This window comes from Triturus cristatus, chromosome 8 (genome assembly GCF_964204655.1).
Source record: "Triturus cristatus chromosome 8, aTriCri1.1, whole genome shotgun sequence".
Classification (NCBI taxonomy): Eukaryota; Metazoa; Chordata; class Amphibia; order Caudata; family Salamandridae; genus Triturus; species Triturus cristatus.
This window is the reverse complement of record NC_140591.1, coordinates 813778435-813799711: the sequence shown is the minus strand read 5'-3', so window position 1 is coordinate 813799711 and position 21277 is coordinate 813778435. Positions and strand designations below refer to the sequence as shown.

Here is a 21277-nt window from a genome sequence, read left to right as displayed (position 1 = left end):
GAGGAGGAATGCGCTGCATGCGGCGGCGAGGATTGCACTCAGAGACAGAATCCTGACACTTTCCCTGAACGCTCCCCCAGTGACAATGGCTCCACTGCAATGTGGCCGTCCAGTGCGGATGTGACTCCTCAGACGACAGATAACATAATTTACGGTTAATTGTTGTGCATCTCTACTTCTTCCATGGTTACAGACCACTCCAGAGAGTCTGTGGTTTTCTGCAGTTTCTGGTTTCCAGCTTCCTGTTGCTAAAGTTCCAGTGTACCTAGTTCAGCACTTAGAAGGGATCTGGTCAAGTTGTCACCCAAAGGGAACGGAGCAGTTGTTTGGGTGAGTGATGCATATCTTGGGTGGTGGCCTCCTTGATGCTCCAAGCTGCAATGGCAGGAGGTCCATAGCGTCATTGAGCTTACAAAGGATGAATTGTTAGAGTTCTTCCATTATCCAAGGGCCTCATTTATAAGTCCCTAGCTGCACTCTTCCAACGCTGTGACGTCATGTGTTTTACATTCCAATCGTGCAATCTGCCCCAGCATGTTAGCAGGCCATGCAAAGCCACTTTACGTAAATATGTGCCCCTTTCATGCATTAAACAGTGTGAAAGGGGCGTTCAATGGGTGTTGCTGTGGCTGTTACCATTCCAAACCAATGTAATCTGAAGCATTCCCAGGTTTATGAGAAACCGTAAACCTTTGAAATGCGTCAGAATCTAATATCAACCCAAGGGTGATGTTTGGGAGGCGCTACGAGGATAAATGTTTTAATTTATCCTCTTTTTCTCACTTTTTCTATGTGTGCAGCATTCTGCAGCACACAGAGAAAGAGGAAATACCCTGGTTTTGTGCAGGTAGGTGTCGCTTCCTGCATAACATCAATCAACTCTGCAACACAGTCACCCTTGCACCATGGTGCAAGGGTGCCTGCGTTGGCACATTGCAGCCATTGTGCATCAACATAGGGGAAAATACAGGGGGGCTTATTCTTGAGCCCCTACCAACAGTATAAAAAAACTGGTGCATCATTTTCTTGATGTTCTTCCAGCGTGAATTTTGCACCACGTTGCTCCGTATTTACAAAGTGACGCATCTAGGCATATGCGTGACCTTGTGAAGCCCTGTGCCACATTATACCTGCGTCAGGTATGATGTATGCAGGGTCGGCGTTCCCACACAACAAAGACTCGTAGGAGTGGCGCAATTAAATCTATCGGATTTAACAGCGACAATTCGTCACTGCGTCAAAACTTTACGCTTCCTCAAGGCAGGCGTAAGGGTGACGCAGTGTCATAGGGATAGGCTGGCTCCATGCGTTGCTGGAGGTGCATCATGCTTGTGACACAACTGCAGCAATGCGTGACTTTAGCGCTGACAGATTCCAGACGTATCTGTCATTGATTGCGACATGGAATGTGGTACAGCAAATACGGCGCATCCATGGTGTCGCAAGGAGGGCCCAATGAAAAGCATTGCAATGCTGTTTTGTCGCAGCGATGCAACAGTTTTCATGAATGAGGCCCAGGAATGCGCCCTATCTTATTGATAGGGCGCTTTCCTGACCTTTTGTTTTGGCGCAGGGCAGCGCAGCAATATTTTTTGCAGCGCTGTTCAGCACCCAAACATCTTATATATGGACCCAATTGTTTGCACCAATTTTAAGACCAGCTATTTTATGGTCTTTAAAAACTGCCTCTAACAGGACTTAGCTGCAGTTTTTTTTGCTTTTGTACCATACATAGAATTCCTAGTAAATACCGCGTAGTGCGCTTAGTGGCAGTTTTTTCACAGGAATGCCTACGTGCATCTCATTTTCGATAAGTCCCGCTAACAGACGTGCCGATCTTAATTCATATTTACACCGGAAAAGTGCCACCAACTGCAGTTAGTGGCAACGTGTAAATAAGGCGATAAAAAAAGCTGCTGTAACGTCAAAAAAGTGATGGTACGGCAGCTTTAAGTTCTTGTAAACATGTCCCAAAATACACACTAACAAGTTTAATACTTAACGCTTTTTTTGTTTACTAAAACCAGTTTTAAAAATACAATTAGAAAGTTGCACGTCTTTTAAAAATATTGCTTTTTATAGCCATTTTCAGGCTTATTTACAATTAGGATGTCGTTAGGAGGGGCTCCGGATGGGATTTGGTATTGTAAAATCCGATTCAGAACCCTTGTTTCCTACCGAATCGGTCACCTTTCAGAACGTCTGAGTACGATGCAAGGTAGTTATCTGGGCTGTCCAAATCGGTTCCAAACAGGATTCAGGCATCCCGGGTCATTCGGAGCAGAATCATGCATCCCAATGGAGACGGTTTACAAATGAGCGAGTACGATGACCGATTTGGACAGCCGTTCCGAATCGGTTTGACAGAGACAAAAAAGCTGTGGGAATCAGACTTTGGGGGCCCGTAGCCTGCGGATGGGGCCCGTGGGTGTACCCAAGGGACCCCCTTCCCAACCCAGCACAGTGTGGCAGGCTCCATGGGGGGCCCGCCACAGGGTGCAAAGTTTTCCCCAACCACCACTTTTTCCAATGGGAGCCTGTATTCTCGTTCGGCACCAGACTCCCATTGAAGTCACATTGAAGTCCAACCGAACCGAGTCCGCAAGCATCCATACACATCGTAATCGGTCGGTAGGACTCCCAGAATACAAAACGTTCAGAAAGCATTCCTATTGACATCGTAATCGCCCCTTAATGTGTTGAAAAATGCCAGAGATTTATAAAACGTAAAAACACAAATGCTTTTTTTTTGTGAATGGTTTTTTTTTGTAAAATAAGCCCCTGACCTTTTAAGTGAGGATGATCATAAGGGCATGATACCACTTCTTGTAATCTCCCTTACCCTGATGCCATTGTGAATTGTCTAGGACTATTGTCTTTAGGACTTTTAGCATGCGTAGGTCAATCATTATACCATCATATGGTGCCTATTTATGAGAAAAGTTTACAACAATAAATTGGTTCATCTTTTTTCCTACTAAATCCCACTACCCCATCATCCTTCTTACTTTTTTTGAGTCCTTACAACAACCCTGGTCGTAGACAAAGCTTTTGCCCACCCTAGTACACCTCAGGGGCAGCTCCTCCGCAATGCCGGAGGAGCGTTGCCCCACTGGCTCCAAACCAGCAGGTGAAATATAAAACAATTACATAAATCATTTTATTTTTCACTAGCCGGCTCTGAGCCAGCGCGTTCAGGGAGGGGCAGGACTGAGCTATGAGAGGGGGGGAGGAGGAGTGCTATGTGCGCTCTCTAGGTGCACATATGTGCTATATGTGTTTGGCTGGCCGTCTCAGGCCGACCAAAACACACATGCGCACTTAGGTTTCTCTTGCCCATCTGCATTGAACAGCCAGGCTGGAGAAAACCCACGGACTCTCTTTTCTGAGCGGTCGTCTTTCCAGCACACTTAGACCAGTCTCCATGCTGCTCTTACATGAGAGCAGCATGGGGATTGCACAGGGAGTCTGTCCCAGTGTATGTTGGGACTAGGAAGAGAAGTTGGAGGCGCTACACAGGAGGCGGCCGCAGATCCTGGTAAGTGGGTTTTTAATTTTTATTATTAACCTCCCGTGTGCTCCCCCGAGACCACTGCACCAGCTCCACCATCTCTTCATTGTGTCGGCCGTGCCTGGCCAACAAGCATTGCCACTCCCCTGCAGGAAAATAAGTGCAAAGCAGTTACATGGTACTCTCTGCTCGCACCTAAGTCAAAGTATCATTCACGGGTGGTAGAAGGTCTCTCATCAGATCATGGTTCTCACATATTGAGTGCTGTTAATGTATATTGTATTTGCTTGTTTGTTAATTTTCATTAAAATAGTATTAATAGCAGAATTCAGGGTTTTTTCTAGAGGCAGCTTTTCTATATGGTTGTGTACTGCCTTATACTGTAAGAACTGGAATGAGGAAGAGGGACGAGAAGGTACTGACATGACCAGAAATCATCATTACTCTGAGTCCATCTTCCATGCCAAAGTCCTAAATTTACCCTCCCTATTTCCCTTTGCTGGGGGCTCCACAGGTCCTATGTTTATGCTTCTTAATAAAAGATGAGGAGATGTGTTCAAAGGGATTTTCCTTCCAGTTCTGGGGTTAAGATTTTATCGGGCACCATATGTATGTTACTATTCATGGTGTTTACCAGGTGCAGCTGACACAATGAAGAGGTGGTGGGGCAAGTGGAGGGGGAGCGGGGTAGGAGGAGCACGCTTGTGGGGTAAATAATAAAAATAATAAAAATAAAAAATTAAAAACCCACTTACCTTGAGCTGCGGCCAGCCTCCCACGTGGATCAGTCTGAATGTGCTGGAAAGATGCGCCGTTCAGACCAGGGAGTCTGGGGGTTCCTCCAGCCCAGCTGTTCTATGCAGCCGAGCTGGAGAAACCTAAGTGCGCATGTCTGTTTTGGTCAGCCTGAGACGGCCGGACAAACACGTATGTGCACTTAGAGTGCATATAGCACTCCTCCTCCCCCTCCCATGCCTCATCCCCACTCCTCCCTGAACGTGCTGGTTTAGAGTCGGCAAATAAAAAATAAAACGATTTAGGTAATTGTTTTATTTTTCACCTGCTGGCTCAGAGCCAGTGGGGCAACGCTCCTCCGCCGCCCCTGTAGTTATCTTGGTTTTCTCGTCATATTCAGTAAAGTGTCCAGTTGAAATTGAGCACTAATGTGGAGACAGATAGAGTGACATTTCTTGCACCCATAAATTCTGATTTGAAGGAGTGGCATTTTATCAGGTCTGATAGATATCGCAACCAAGTGATTGGTGTTCAAAGGAAATTATCCATAGTGTAAGGGGCACCTCATCTGTTTAGTGTATGCATATTAAATGGTAGAACATATATTTTAAAAAAAGTTAGGTAAGCCCTCGCACATCAGCCTAGGTGTAATGCCTCATCATAGGCTGTCTCATAAGTCAGAAATGATTAGTGACAAATGGGCTGCCTATGATTAAATGGAATACTTTTTTGAGGGTGGTGATAGTGTGGGAATTTAAAATATTGGGCTTAAAATCTCCAAGGTTTCTAAAAATGAATCCTTTAATAGAAGAGAAACCAGGAGAGGGTTCTAATCAGAGTTTTGATGCCTAAGAGCGTAATTCCCCTTGCATCAATAGGTTAAAAAAATCTGCCAATTACTGTCCCCAGTATCCTTACAATATGACAATCATTCACACTCATACATCAGTCACATATACATACCTATTAGAATCAATGCCAAGATATACTCATGTTTTGCGAATTTCTAGAAAGTGAGGTCCTCATGTATTGGGTTCCATATGCACTGTGAATAGGATGTTGACAGAGACCACCCTTTTACACATGTGTAACTACAAGGGGGATCTTATGTGTGCCTCCATGGGGCATTGGAGTTCCATATATAGGGGCCTTTCTGCCTCTTCCTTGTCTCAGCTGCTTCTCTCATTACTTGTCGACAAACCAATGTGACTGAAATTTTGGTGGTACTGAGGTAGTAGTCTAGCATGTAACTGACTAACTGACTCTTCTATAGCTGTACTAACCTTCCAAAAGACTGCCTATTCCCTTACTTGCCCTTGCTTTCCCACATTTCTCCAAAGAACTGACTAGTTTCCCAGGTTTTTATGTGCTCCGGTGTAGGTGTGTTGTTTGTATTCTGGGACTTTTTGTCTTTTTTTACACCATTACTAACCTAGGACAAGTTCCAAAAGGCAAAGAAAAAAACTGAGTTAGAATAGATAATCAAACATGAACCTCGAACCACTGGAAGCTACAGGCTAATTCCCTCAAGCAGCATCTCTGGAATATAAACTACAAACAGGCACAACCTCATAAACATCTCAGCAAGAGAAAGAACATACGTGTTTTTACGATTTGTTTTAGGTGATTTGTTGGGCGCTACATGCCACTGCTTAGGTTCAATAGTGTTTTAGAGACAATGAGGACATATATAGGCTAATACTTTAAAAAATAAGATCAGTGTGTTGAGGTACCTTTCTCTTTAGAAGCATGGACCTATGAATCTTGGCAGTTATGTCTTCAGTCCTGCTCCTATAGCAGGAGCAATCTCGCGAGAGCAAAAGAGAAATTTCTTAGGAACACACACAACTGCATTTAAAAAGAAGCCTAGAACATGCTTAACCCACACTAAGACTGTGATAAACGTACTTGCATTGTGGGTTAAAATGAGCTTTTCTGGGGCCTTTTTTACAGGTAATTGTGCTTACACTCAACCAATATTGTTTTTTGAATTAACAAGCCAGCATTCTGTATGTTTCTTTGTAGTGGGACTTGTGTGCCCTCCCCAGGACATAGCACCCCCTTGATATAGCACCAAAGGTCCCCAAAGAGGTGCATCACACACTTTGAAGACCACTTGGCTAGACTAAGTCCCTGAATTCACATTATGCAGATTGGAGGTGGCATTCGCTGCAACCTATAAATATCTATTCTCAATAGTCTGAGATTCTTACAAAGAAATTAGGTTTCTCTTGTGGAATTGCGCTGTTTACAGTTTGAAGTTAACTGGGCTCGACTAAGGTCCTGATTGCGAGTTGTGCACAATAGAGGAGGTATTTACTACAACCAATAAATATCTGTACTCAATTGTGTGAAATTGTTACATTGGAATGAGGTTCTACATGGGGAATTGGTATTTACCCATGCATTTGTCTTTTTTAGGGGAACTTTTCCTTGATAAATTCCATTAGTTTGTGCTAGTAAACTCTGGAGGGGATGGAAAAATTATGGCACTACTCAGAATTTTGTTCCCTATACAAACCCCTGCTTGCTCAGGCCTTGCAGTCTAAGGGCCTTTTTATGACTACGGCAGTCCATCGGACCACCGTAGCCACGGTAAAAGTGCCGGCACAGCCATATCAGTGGTCCGACTACCCCTACATGACTTAGGCAGTCGGACCGCATTGGCACCACAGCAACTGCCAGGGATCAGAGATTCCTAGCGGTGTTGTGGCATTCGTGAGGCCGCAACACACGTGGCTGGTCTTTGCGGCCTCAACAAGCATATTACGAGTTTTCTCTCCACCACGGTTTTCATGGTGGTGAGCCCGCCATGAAAAGTGTGGTGGAGAGGAAACAAAGGAGGCCCTATAGTGACCCCAGTCGCCTCTGTGGCAGGGGATACACGCAAGGGAGCACATGATGTGGCCCCTGTCTGCATGCACCCCAAGTTCCTGCAGGGCATGGACTCGACAACCCACTCTCTGCAGGAACCAGCAATGGCGTTCCCAATGAGGTGCCTATAATGGCCTTCATATAAGACTTTAAACAGGCCCCGCTGTGGGCCATCCGCCGCAGGACCACCTGACCTAGATTTCAGTCAGAATCCAGCAGGGGGTCCAATTATGGTTTTGACTGTGCGGGAGCAGGGCGCTGGAGCAACGGCCCACTCTCGCACCACCAAAGTCATAATAAGGCCCTCACTCTATACTTGAAATCAAGGCCTATGAACAGAAATATGTGTAAACAAGGTGGCTTTGTAATGTGTCTGTGTAAATAAAAACATATGTGATGAAAATTACATTGAAGGCAGATAAAGATAGTGAGCAATATAGCATTGTTAATCTCATCTAGTTGAATTGTATTTTTCAAATGAAATTGCATAATGATGTTTTCCTCTTCCAGGTCTCAATCCTGTTGCTGACACTAATGCTTGTTTTTGCAAGCTTTGGAGTCCAGCTTTTTGCTGGCAAACTGGCAAAGTGTAATGACCCTCATATCCTGAGAAGGGTAAGTTTCCAAGTATATATCATATAATAAAACTGTAGTATATGATTTAAATGAATAAAACTATTTTGAGAATACTGAAATTGAGAATCCAAATATTCTAATATTCATATTCGAGACTAACCAAAATTGTTGATGAAATGAGAAGAACGTTACTTAGCTAGTCTAACTCCAAGATTCAGAATATAAGATTTAAAAAAATCTGAAACGAGGTGATAGTAAATCTGTTGATTTTTGAAAAATAAAAATAAGTCATAATGGAAATAAAAGAAGAAACAAACAATGTAGTGCTGCGGTAGTCTTTTTTCTACTTCTAGAACATTATGGTGATCTGCTGTATACTCTCTTAGAGCTCATCATGGCTCTGTGGAGGAAAAATAAGAATAGACCCAAACACCAGAATAGTAATCTGAGGTCAATGAAAAATTCAATCTTCATTAGGGTTTCAAATTATATGTATGATCTTTACCCCCATTCCAGTTCTATCTATTCTCCAAATTAACAACGTGAAGTTAATACTATTAACAACTTAGATTGGCCATGGTATGCGACCAGGCAAAGGGGCAATCTGATGGAAGCCTGAATCTCTTGGTTTGGCATCTCCATGGGTTCATTTCAATTGACATAACAACATTGTTGGGAGATAGTGGAGATAGTTTTGGGCTCTTACTATTTGAAGAGGCGCGGCTGACTGTGAACCCCTCCCCTCATTCAAGGCAACACTAGTTTTTCTAAAAATGCAGTTTCCAAAGGAGAACACTGACCATCTAGGGCCTATTGACCTTGATTGATGTCACTATAATCAAAAGGTGCATGCCTTCAACACTGATTGTTCTTGAATATTGACTATCTTTCGGGAATTTGGCAACGGATGGCTGGGAAATCAGTCGATGACATGTAATGACTATTGACACACACATTTCCCCTACATCAATTGTAAGCAAATAAAGTAGACCATGATTTGAAGAAATTAAGATTGATGTATGCACTTATGTTTGTTATCAGAGGAGGAGATTTAAACTTGAAGCTTTCCGTTAGAAAGCTAGACGGTTTCTTTTCAGAGATGTTTATAATTAATTAAATATCTGAATTTACTGTTCAATTGCATTGTTGTGGGAAAAAGGCAGAATACTTGCGGTCTGAGTCACAAAGGTAGCTTACACTTTTGCGTAAGTTTACACTTTTGAGTAAGTTTACACTTTTGAGTAAGTTTACTAATTTTCGGTTTTCAAGTCCGAGTGTAAGTTACTACTAAAGAAAAAAACTGTAGTTAGTCCAGCACTGTACACGGCTAACCACTGGTGCTGGAGGTAGAACACAAAATAAAATACCAAAGGGGTAATTAAATTAGATTATTTTAAAACAGTTACAAATATAATGCATTTAATTTTTTTTATAAAATAGTACATATTAGTTATTTAATTATAAAACATTTTAATAACCTATTTTGAATTTGAAAATAGTATGACAATAAATGTTCCTAAAACAATATTCGATAAATATTAATTGATTCTATGCATCACCTTGAATAATTATTAATGTATATTTTTTTTATCCAGGTGGGGATTGATTCTTTTATTTAAACATCTGATAAAGTATGTTTCCATTACTTACAGTTGTAATTCAGAACTAACCTAGTAGTGCAGTAGCATTTATTTTGTTCTACATTTAAAGTAAATATATAAAATAAATGTACTTTACTATTTACCATGCAAAGTTTTCTGCCCAGCTGTGGAGTCTCCCTTTGGTGAAGTATAGGAAAATAAAAATAAAATTAAACTTTCAAATACATATGACATTTGTTTGTTAAATATTCATGAAAATTCATTTGATATATTTACTTCAAATATTGAACAAAATAGAAAAAATAAGTTCAGCACTTAAAATAATTTAGAATTAAATCGATAATTAAGACAAAAATTACAATAAATAAAAATAATTTCTTTTCTAAGTTTGAATTAAAAAACAAATTCCCACCTAAAGAAAAAAAAATCTGTTTTATTAATTATTAAAAGTAATGTATACAAATAATTACATTAATAGTAATTATGTTGAATACAGTTTGTTGTTACAGTATTTTTTAAATTCAAAATAGGTTATTATTATTATTTGGATATTTTTACCAATAACTATATTTTTTACTATTATTTAAAAAATGTAATTTACATTAACATTATTTCCTATGGGGATTTATTTTAAGTCCGTACATCCATTATTATTTAATACGGGGTGTGTTGCAGTACTAATTGTTGGCCATATGTTGTGCCGGAGTTATTGGTGTTTTATTTTACTAGTAACTTACAATCAGAGTTTGTGAATACCAAAAAGTAGTAAACTTACTCAAAAGGGTAAACTTTCTCAAAACTGTAAGCTTCCTTTGTGACTAGAAGACTGATCCACAAAGATAACTTACAATTTTGAGCAAGTTTACACTTTAGAGTAAGTTTACTACTTTCTGTATGTTTGTTAAATATTCATGAAAATTCATTTGATATATTTACTTCAAATATTGAACAAAATAGAAAAAATAAGTTCAGCACTTAAAATAATTTAGAATTAAATCGATAATTAAGACAAAAATTACAATAAATAAAAATAATTTCTTTTCTAAGTTTGAATTAAAAAACAAATTCCCACCTAAAGAAAAAAAATAATCTGTATTATTAATTATTAAAAGTAATGTATACAAATAATTACATTAATAGTAATTATGTTGAATACAGTTTGTTGTTACAGTATTTTTTAAATTCAAAATAGGTTATTATTATTATTTGGATATTTTTACCAATAACTATATTTTTTACTATTATTTAAAAAATGTAATTTACATTAACATTATTTCCTATGGGGATTTATTTTAAGTCCGTACATCCATTATTATTTAATACGGGGTGTGTTGCAGTACTAATTGTTGGCCATATGTTGTGCTGGAGTTATTGGTGTTTTATTTTACTAGTAACTTACAATCAGAGTTTGTGAATACCAAAAAGTAGTAAACTTACTCAAAAGGGTGAACTTTCTCAAAACTGTAAGCTTCCTTTGTGACTAGAAGACTGATCCACAAAGATAACTTACAATTTTGAGCAAGTTTACACTTTAGAGTAAGTTTACTACTTTCTGTATTCACAAACTCTGAGTGTAAACTTACTATAAATGTGTAAGTTACATGTCTCCACCCCCACAGTAAAGCAGCTGGCTTACTCTTGTGTGGGTGGAAGACAATCCTCCATAAACCTCTACCTGGCCCTCCCTAAACTCTTCTAACTCCTCCCTAATCCATTCCCCTTTAGGAGTAAGTCAGCTCCTTTTCTGCCAACTTCCATGTGTTCCTTCCATATTTACTACAGAAATCTATACTTATGTGTATGGAGACTCCACAGTCCGGGCAGAAGAACTGCGGACACATACACATAGGTAAAAAGTACATTTTATAGTACTGTAAAATGTACTACAAAGTGCAGTTTGTGAATCAGGACCTCAATGTTTTTCATTGCGTTCATAACTTGATTACTTTAAATGGTGATTTTATTAATGACAATCCTGCAAGACCTACCTTTAACCATGGCTGTTGCCCTCTTCTTATTGACTATGTATTCATCTCCATACAACATTTTAAAATGCTAAGGGTCTGATAACGATGTCGGTCGGAGTTCCCTCCAACCAACACCACGGTGGATTGGGAACCGACCGACCGGAGGTCAGCGGTTCCGACTACCTAATTTGGATATGACCCCAAATGGTGCGGTCGGAAACATCCATTTTTCAATGCAAGCTTGGGTGGTAGTCAGAAACTGCCTTCATCACAAGCTCCCATTGAAAAATGGAAGCTTTTAAACATCCCTGCACCGTGTGGCAGGCTCACAACCGTAGGCTGCGGATGGATGGGTGCCCTGCTAATTTGCCCCCAAAGTCGCTTTCAACAGCCTTTTCATGTCATCAAGGCCGACACGGAAAGCCTGTTGCAAACCAACATCATAATCCTGACATCAGAAATGACGTCCATAAGGGATTATGAGGCCTTTCCAACCAGGAACCTGTCGGAACGGTGTCAGATTGACCGGCCGGTTTACACTCCAACCACCGACATTGTAACTCGGCAGTCGGAATCTAAACCTACCATGCCGGTTGCTAAGTTTCCGACAAGTGGTTGGAGGCTTACAGACCGCCATCGTAATCAGGCCCTTCCTTTTTAGAGGTGTAGATTTAAGTAATTTTGATCAATATGGCATTAGAAACTCAGTTTAAAGAAATCTATGTAAATGATGCAAGGCTTTCTTTAGTGGTACCTTTAAACTATCTATATAGGAAGAGAATATGCCATTCTAAGACAAGCTCAAATCTTTTAAAACCTCAAAATTTAGAAATTGGCAAAGTAGGTGTTTGAGTGGACCAGATTTTTGTGGTATTTAGATTTTATGGATTATGTCACAGAGTGTTTTAAAAAAATATATCACCTAACCAGACAAATGTGCATTAAAAAAACGGAAGTAAGTAGTTGATTTATTGCTAACTGTCAGGAAGCTAGAAAAAGTCATATCATGTTTTGGTGGAGGGTTAAAAATTATAATAATAGTGCTTCTTTTCGTCCAACCCTGAAATGGTTTAAAGCAAGAATAGGCGATTCCTCCTCCATTAGTAAAAATTATCACTATGAAGCCTGTTGTGAGGAGGTGCTGTCTGCGCTTGATGCAGAAACTCAAGGGAATTTTGGACACTAGGGATTACGAAATCTCAAGTCTCCCCAGAAACGTCAGAAGGTGTTACCCCATAAGAAACTAAGAAGAAATATGTTCAAGAGCTACAAAAAACAAGTCCTGAAACAACACCATTTGTGGCAGAGGGACTCTATCAACCTGAAACTGGGCACCTTGTATTAATGAACAAATAGGTGATGATTTAAAAGCACCTCAAGCATGTGGCCCCATCACCATCGCCTATCTGCTATTTTTTTCAAATCTAATTCTATCTGGTGGCCCTCAAATTTAAACCCTTTCTAAAATAGGCCATTGTTAAAGGAGTCCTTCCTGATTAATGACAAGCCGCAACCCTAAATTAAATTGTAAAGGACAACAAATTGCTACCATCCAACTATAGATTAATCTCCCTGTTCAATGTTATTTCAAAATATACTCATAAAATCTTTAACTTGTTGTGCAAGAAAAAACAATGTAATCCTATTGGGGCAGAGAATTGTATGTTCCAATAATTCTGCAATTGACCACTGTTTAGTCCTGTGGTCACCAGCGAAAATAACGATGGAGTCCGCTGATGAACTCTATTTGCTTTGTGGACTTTTGTTCCACTGTTGAGCAGGTTGACTGTGAAATTCTTTGGAGCAAACATCAGGCCTTGAGCATACCTATGAGCCTTCTGCACATGATCTAAGTGCTAAGCATAACAACGCTTACCTCTTTACTGAGGGTTCTGTAAAATAATGTGTACAGGAAGAGAAGAAAAGGCTCCTGTATCCTCTTTTTCTGAAAAGCAGGTGCCAGGGCCGTGATATGGATTTAGATTTAATCTTTGCACTTTCTGCCGCTAAAATAACATTTGCCAATGGCACCTTTTTGAAGGTGTTCCTTAAGAAATTCTCCTTAATTATTTCTAACCTCGTTCCGGAGTGATTGCTTATCATTTGCCCTTAATTATTACTTATGTGACATATTTTGGTTTGTAAGATTGTTAAATTGTTGCTGTTAGTAGATGTGATTTTAGGGATCATGCTACCCCCCACCCCTATAAAAAAGCCTTGGGGGGGGGTTTTGAAGTCCCCAGGGCCAGGCCCTGTGTCCAAACTCCCACCGTGCAAGGCCAAAGGCCATGTGCCTAGTGGGGTTGGCTGCCTTAGTGGGGGTTGTCCACAAGGCAGGCCTGGCCATTGTGGCCAGTCCCCTGTTTCGCACAGCCAAAGGTCACGTGCAGTGTGGGGTTGGCTGCATGCGGGGACTTGGGTGCAGGGCATGTGGCCAACCCTCTGCCGTACTCGGCAAAAGGATGTGTGTGGGGGGGGTTTTAATTTACGTATGGTAATTAAATATTACTTTACATTAAAAAACCTTAGAAATTCACTGAAGAAGGCAAAGGTTAAAGTAACATTATAGTTAGGTGAAATGTTCTGTAGCAATGTAACACTTTAAACTCTAAAAACACAAAAATGTATCGGTTACAGTTATAGTTATCTCAAGTAACATGTGCCCTGATGTAATTATAACTCACGTCCTCAACATGCATTGCTAATTATCCCATATATTACATTATTCATGACATCTTCTATGACATAATTGATAATATCACTGCAGTATTTGCAGTGAAATTACTGATGAGAAAGCTGTGCATGGCGGGGGTGCAAGTTATAGTTACCTTAGGGCACAAGTTATAGTTACATAATATGTCAAGCCTATTGGCTTTGTTAAGGAGTCACCACGTTAAAATATAATGCAAGTCTATTGTCTTTGTCAAGGGGTTACCATATTAAAATATAAGGCAAGCCTATTGTCTTTGTCAAGGGGGCCACCATATTATAATATGAGTCAAACCTATTGGCTTTGTCAAAAAATCACCAAATTATAAGACCAACAACCACAATCACTTTCAGCAATATATTTTCAATAAAGCATTAACAACCAACATAACATGTGTCTGATCCTTTCTTTTATACGTTAAGGCCACATAAACTAAGCTTGTTTCCGGTCCAGGGAAGGCATGGCTTGGCAGTTCGGGCTGGACTGTTCCCATGAGGCACAGGGTCAGACTGATTTGCATATGGCCATGTCTGAACTGGGGTGGCAGAGTGGGCTAAAGAACGGTGATGGATCAAACCCAGATCTGTTGACTGGGTGTGAGTGTTTGATTGGTTCTGATGCTCCGTCCATCACCACCCCCTTTTGTACTGCTTTGTTCGCCATAAGTTGGCAGGGTATGCTCAGACGTTGAATCCCTTGCTCACTTTGCCACTGGATTCAAGCAAGCCTGACTAAAGACGGCTGAAATGCCAGAAACCGGTCCTAGGAAGCTTGTTTCCGGTCCAGGGAAGGAATGGCTTGGCAGTTCAGGCTGGACTGTTCCCATGAGGCACAGGGTCAGACTGATTTGCATATGGCCATGTCTGAACTGGGGTGGCAGAGTGGGCTAAAGAACGGTGATGGATCAAACCCAGATCTGTTGACTGGGTGTGAGTGTTTGATTGGTTCTGATGCTCCGTCCATCACCACCCCCTTTTGTACTGCTTTGTTCGCCATAAGTTGGCAGGGTATACTCAGACGTTGAGTCCCTTGCTCACTTTGCCACTGGATTCAAGCAAGCCTGACTAAAGACGGCTGAAATGCCAGAAACCGGTCCTAGGAAGCTTGTTTCCGGTCCAGGGAAGGAATGGCTTGGCAGTTCAGGCTGGACTGTTCCCATGAGGCACAGGGTCAGACTGATTTGCATATGGCCATGTCTGAACTGGGGTGGCAGAGTGGGCTAAAGAACGGTGATGGATCAAACCCAGATCTGTTGACTGGGTGTGAGTGTTTGATTGGTTCTGATGCTCCGTCCATCACCACCCCCTTTTGTACTGCTTTGTTCGCCATAAGTTGGCAGGGTATACTCAGACGTTGAGTCCCTTGCTCACTTTGCCACTGGATTCAAGCAAGCCTGGCTGAAGACGGCTGAAATGCCAGAAACCGGTCCTAGGAAGCTTGTTTCCGGTCCAGCGAAGGCATGGCTTGGCAGTTCGGGCTGGACTGTTCCCATGAGGCACAGGGTCAGACTGATTTGCAGATGGCCATGTCTGAACTGAGTGGCAGAGTGGGCTAAAGAACGGTGATGGATCAAACCCAGATCTGTTGACTGGGTGTGAGTGTTTGATTGGTTCTGATGCTCCGTCCATCACCACCCCCTTTTGTACTGCTTTGTTCGCCATAAGTTGGCAGGGTATGCTCAGACATTGAGTCCCTTGCTCACTTTGCCACTGGATTCAAGCAAGCCTGGCTGAAGACGGCTGAAATGCCAGAAACCGGTCCTAGGAAGCTTGTTTCCGGTCAAGGGAAGGCATGGCTTGGCAGTTCGGGCTGGACTGTTCCCATGAGGCACAGGGTCAGACTGATTTGCATATGGCCATGTCTGAACTGGGGTGGCAGAGTTGGCTAAAGAACAGTGATGGATCAAACCCAGATCTATTGACTGGGTGTGAGTGTTTGATTGGTTCTGATGCTCCGTCCATCACCACCCCCTTTTGTACTGCTTTGTTCGCCATAAGTTGGCAGGGTATGCTCAGACGTTGAGTCCCTTGCACACTTTGCCACTGGATTCAAGCAAGCCTGGCTGAAGATGGCTGAAATGCCAGAAACCGGTCCTAGGAAGCTTGTTTCCGGTCCAGGGAAGGCATGGCTTGGCAGTTCGGGCTGGACTGTTCCCATGAGGCACAGGGTCAGACTGATTTGCATATGGCCATGTCTGAACTGGGGTGGCAGAGTGGGCTAAAGAACGGTGATGGATCAAACCCAGATCTGTTGACTGGGTGTGAGTGTTTGATTGGTTCCGATGCTCCGTCCATCACCACCCCCTTTTGTACTGCTTTGTTTGCCATAAGTTGGCAGGGTATGCTCAGACGTTGAGTCCCTTGCTCACTTTGCCACTGGATTCAAGCAAGCCTGGCTGAAGACGGCTGAAATGCCAGAAACTGGTCCTAGGAAGCTTGTTTCCGGTCCAGGGAAGGCATGGCTTGGCAGTTCGGACTGGCCTGTTCCCATGAGGCACAGGGTCAGACTGATTTGCAGATGGCCATGTCTGAACTGGGGTGGCAGAGTGGGCTAAAGAACGGTGATGGATCAAACCCAGGTCTGTTGACTGGGTGTGAGTGTTTGATTGGTTCTGATGCTCCGTCCATCACCACCCCCTTTTGTACTGCTTTGTTCGCCATAAGTTGGCAGGGTATGCTCAGACATTGAGTCCCTTGCTCACTTTGCCACTGGATTGGATTCAAGCAAGCCTGGCTGAAGACGGCTGAAATGCCAGAAACCGGTCCTAGGAAGCTTGTTTCCGGTCCAGAGAAGGCATGGCTTGGCAGTTCGGGCTGGACTGTTCCCATGAGGCACAGGGTCAGACTGATTTGCATATGGCCATGTCTGAACTGGGGTGGCAGAGTGGGCTAAAGAACGGTGATGGATCAAACCCAGATCTGTTGACTGGGTGTGAGTGTTTGATTGGTTCTGATGCTCCGTCCATCACCACCCCCTTTTGTACCACATAAACTACAACCATAGAGCCAAACACTAGAGGCTCTAGTGCTGCTGAGCCTCTATACAAAAGTATAGTCTTCTGGAATTCTTAAAAATAGCATTCATCTCTCCTTGGGCCAAGAATTCAGCAACTTTGAAGACACAGGGCTAGTTTTTTTTAATTATTCTGGGGTGGCTGCTGCTTTCGCAGAAGCCCCAGAGCACTTAGATTTTAAGTTGGTGGTGCTCTTGCCCGTCCCTAGGGCACCACAAGTAAAAAAAAAAGGTGAAAACAAGCCATTACAGGGTATTATGTGGCACTCCCTACATCAGAGCAGTTAATAATAGAGCAACAGGTCTACCACTGTGTTCGTGAACCCGCATCTTTCCTTTTTTTATTTTCAGATAGGCACCAACATCAGTACACTCATGAGGGCCAGGGCAAGGTGGGGAGCCCACTCTTGCACTGCCTGACTGGCTCCCCACACGTCCGCCATAATCCTAAGTGGACTGAGCAACCGGCATGTGTATGAACCCGCGGGCAGGTTACTCCAGTATTGGGACTTTCATAGATTCACATGCGTAAATCATTCCCCGTCGTCAAAATGGGAGTCCCCGGTACCTTAGAAAAGTAATGTCACAATAGACATAGAACAGAGAGGTCTTATGCCTTTCAGTTTAGTATCATATCCTGGTGGTTTAGTTACATATCCTAGTTATTACTTAAAAAAGGACCAAACTTAAGAGTCAACCAATCACGTCACACCACCCTGTAGAACCTTCCTAAGAGAAGCTCAGATTTATTACCGCACGTCGTGCTAGGAAGTCTCCACTGAGCTCTGCCCAGAATTCCTGTCAGAACGTTTCAGAAGATTTTTCTACAGACGTTCTCTTCAGAATTTACAGATATACTCATAAAACTCTGTATCTGTGGTTTGGGTGTGTTGGAAATACTCCGCTCCCACACCGGTAAGGGTTGGTGGTAACGGGGTACTTCCAGGACATACAGTGGTAGCTTGGCTCGAGTGGTCAGGAATCAGGCACCGTGCTAAGCATACGACATACCCATACAATAACCATGCGTGCATCCGTTCCAAAAACGACTCTACACCGTAAAAATTATGAAAATATCTTTCTTTATCTTCTTTTTCTCTTAGTTGCTGATTAGTTAAATATTAACACAATCACAATATACAAGCTTTTTAAATAGTGCAGGTCAAATAAATACTGTCTTAATGATTCAATAAATAGGGGTGATCATAAATAAGGAAGGTATAAATATAAGTGCAATACATACAGGCAATGAAATATTCTGAGGCAATAAATACTGTAAACCAATAAATATTGTGCATCAATAAATACTGTGGACCAATAAATACAGTGAAGCAATAAATAGGTTAAATACAATAAATACAGTGCCCCCAATAAATAATTAAAAGCTGACAGTGACACTCATAGAATCAGATCACATTGGAGATTACTATGGGCTAATTTGGCCCAGGCACAGCTTGTGGGGATGTGGAAGGCTTGAGGGTGTCTACTCCCTGGCTTGGACAAGGCTGAGGCCTAAACTGAGGTAGATCAAGGGGGGAATACCAGAGACCTGGCTCTCTCAATCTACACAACCCCTCTAAATTAGTCTCAGCTCACCCCTGGCACAGTCCAGCTGGTTCCAGCACCTCTCTAACCCCTAGAGTAGTCTCTTAGGATTCCACAGGGCCTTTGGCGCCCTCTATTCCACTTACTGCCCTTTTTCTGAAGTTCCGATGCCGCTGGAGTCGTGTCGACGCCGTGAGGCGGTTCCGGTTCGATGTCGGCGGCCTCGGCACAATGTCAGTTCTTGACGACGCCGGTAGGCGGTTCCGGTTCGATGTCGGCGGCCTCAGCTCGACCTCGACCTCCGATCCGATGGCGTCGGCAGTCTTGGCTCGATGTCGACTTCGGGTGGCTCCGGTCCGATGGCGACCTCTGTTTCGATGACGTCGGCCGGCCTTGGCTCGATGTCGACTTCCGGCGGCTCCGGAGTGCGATCTCCACTCCCGACCTCCGGTGCTCCTCTCCTCAGGTTTCCGGCGACTCCGGAGTGCGACCTCCACTCCCGACCTCCGGCACGATTCTCTCAGGTTCCGGCAACTCCGGAGTGCGATCTCCACTCCCGACCTCCAGCACACTTCACCTCGGTCTCCGGCGACTCCGGAGGGCGGACTTCACTCCCCCGTCGACGCCGCTCACTCGACCTTGGGTGACTTCCTCCTCGACCTCTGGGACTCCTCACGACCTCCGTCGGCGCCCTCTCTCGATCTCTGGCGGCTCCGGGTACGTCGTCTGCTTTTCCAGTCAGCGCCGCTTCTCCACCTCGGGCTCCAGGTCTCCAGGCTACTCGACGTCAGGCTCCAGGGAAACCAGTATCCAGGTCAGGATCTTGCTGTTCTTGGATTCTAAGGCCTGTTCCTGCTGTCCAGGTCCTTAAGATGGTTTTTCTTGCTTCTTCCCACACAGGGCTCCAGGCTGGGCTCAGTCAGTAGGGACTAGTATCAAGGGTGGGTTTATGGACCCCACTCCAGGCACAAGTTTCCACCCCTGCTGCCTCACTCCTTCCTCCTTCAGGTTTCTGCTTCTCTCTCTTCACCAGTCAGGTGCCAACTGCCAGCTCCAACTGCCAACTCTCTGTCTTAGCTTCCCAACATTCTAAACCGCCTCCAACTGTCACAGGGTTCTGGAATGTTCTGGAAGGTGCTGGTAGGTTCCAGTGGATGCTGGTGATGTCACAGGTGGCCACCATTTTGTGCTCCAGGCCCTCAGACAGAAGTTTCAGGGGTAGCTAAAATGGCTCCCTGAATCTGCAGCAACACTAAAAAGTCTGGTGGTTCCCAAAAAGGAAAAATACCAACAGGGTTTGAGGCAAAAGTGGGACAAAATAAATAATGATGAGGAGGGACCACCCAAAGGGCTGACAGGTCTAACACGCGTCCCCCCCAGCTGAAAGTGGGGAGAGCTACCCAACCCCTTGGGAGTTCTCATCACTAAGGCGGAAATACCTTGAGAGACCGTCTGCATTGGCGTGGTCCACTCCAGGCCGATGTTCCACCTGAAAGTCCATTCCCTGTAGGGAAATAGACCACCTCAACAACTTGGGATTCTCCCCCTTCATCTGCATCAGCCAACGAAGGGGTCTGTGGTCGGTCTGAACCAGGAAGTGCGAGCCAAACAAGTATGGCCGCAACTTCTTCAGAGCCCATACCACTGCAAAGGCTTCACGCTCTATTGCACTCCACTTCTGTTCCCTGGGAAGTAGTCTCCGGGATAGGAAGACCACGGGTTGATCCAGACCCTCTTCATTGAGTTGCGATAACACTGCCCCAATGCCATGTTCTGGTGCATCTGTCTGGACAATGAACTCCTTGGAAAAGTCTGGGGCCCTTAAGACCGGGGCCTCGCACATGGCTTTCTTCAATCTCACAAAGGCCTGCTGACAAGCCTCCGTCCAGACTACCCGTCGAGGTTGTTTCTTGGACGTGAGCCCCGTGAGGGGGGCTACGATGGTACCGTACCCCTTCACAAAGCGGCGGTAATATCCCGTGAGGCCCAGAAAAGCTCGGACCTCAGTCTGTGTCTTGGGGGGTTCCCAGGCCATGATGGCCTCGATCTTCGCCTGGAGGGGTTGCACCGCTCCCCTACCCACCAAGTGTCCAAGGTACACTACCGACCCCTGCCCGATCTGGCACTTGCTGGCCTTGATCGTCAATCCAGCTTGTCTCAGGGCCTGGAGAACAGCTTGCAGGTGACGCAAGTGATCCTCCCAGCTGTTACTGAAGACGGCTATGTCATCCAGATAAGCAGCAGAGAAACTCTCCATTCCGGTGAGGATCTGGTTTACCAGGCGCTGAAACGTGGCAGGTGCGTTCTTGAGCCCAAAGGGCATTACACAGAACTGGTAGTGGCCATTGGGCGTGGAGAATGCTGACCTTTCCCTTGCTCCATCAGTCAAAGAGATCTGCCAGTACCCAGAAGTAAGGTCAAAGGTACTTAGATATTGGGCAGCTCCCAACCGGTCAATCAATTCATCCGCCCTGGGGACCGGATGAGCATCAGTTTTGGTCACTGAATTCAGTCCCCGGTAGTCCACACAGAACCTCAGTTCCGGTTGGGCACCCGGTGGTGCAGCTTTTGGTACTAACACCACCGGACTGGACCAGGGGCTGCTAGAAGGTTCGATCACTCCTAGCTCCAGCATCTTAGTGACTTCACTATGAATGCTGGCCTTCACCTTGTCTGACATCCGGTAGATCTTGGACTTCACAGGTGGGCTGTCTCCTGTGTCCACGTCATGGACGCACAGGTGAGT

The 21277-nt window shown here is 43.9% G+C and overlaps 1 protein-coding gene across 1 annotated transcript in view; it reads left to right on the top strand.

The window, feature by feature from the left end:
- The window catches only part of NALCN (sodium leak channel, non-selective), a 2843734-nt gene that overhangs the window by 2584136 nt on the left and 238321 nt on the right, over positions 1–21277 (top strand). Inside the window, exon 29 of the mRNA XM_085622267.1 lies at positions 7631–7735. Coding sequence (XP_085478393.1) covers positions 7631–7735 — 105 coding nt within the window. The remainder of the gene's footprint in view (positions 1–7630; positions 7736–21277) is intronic.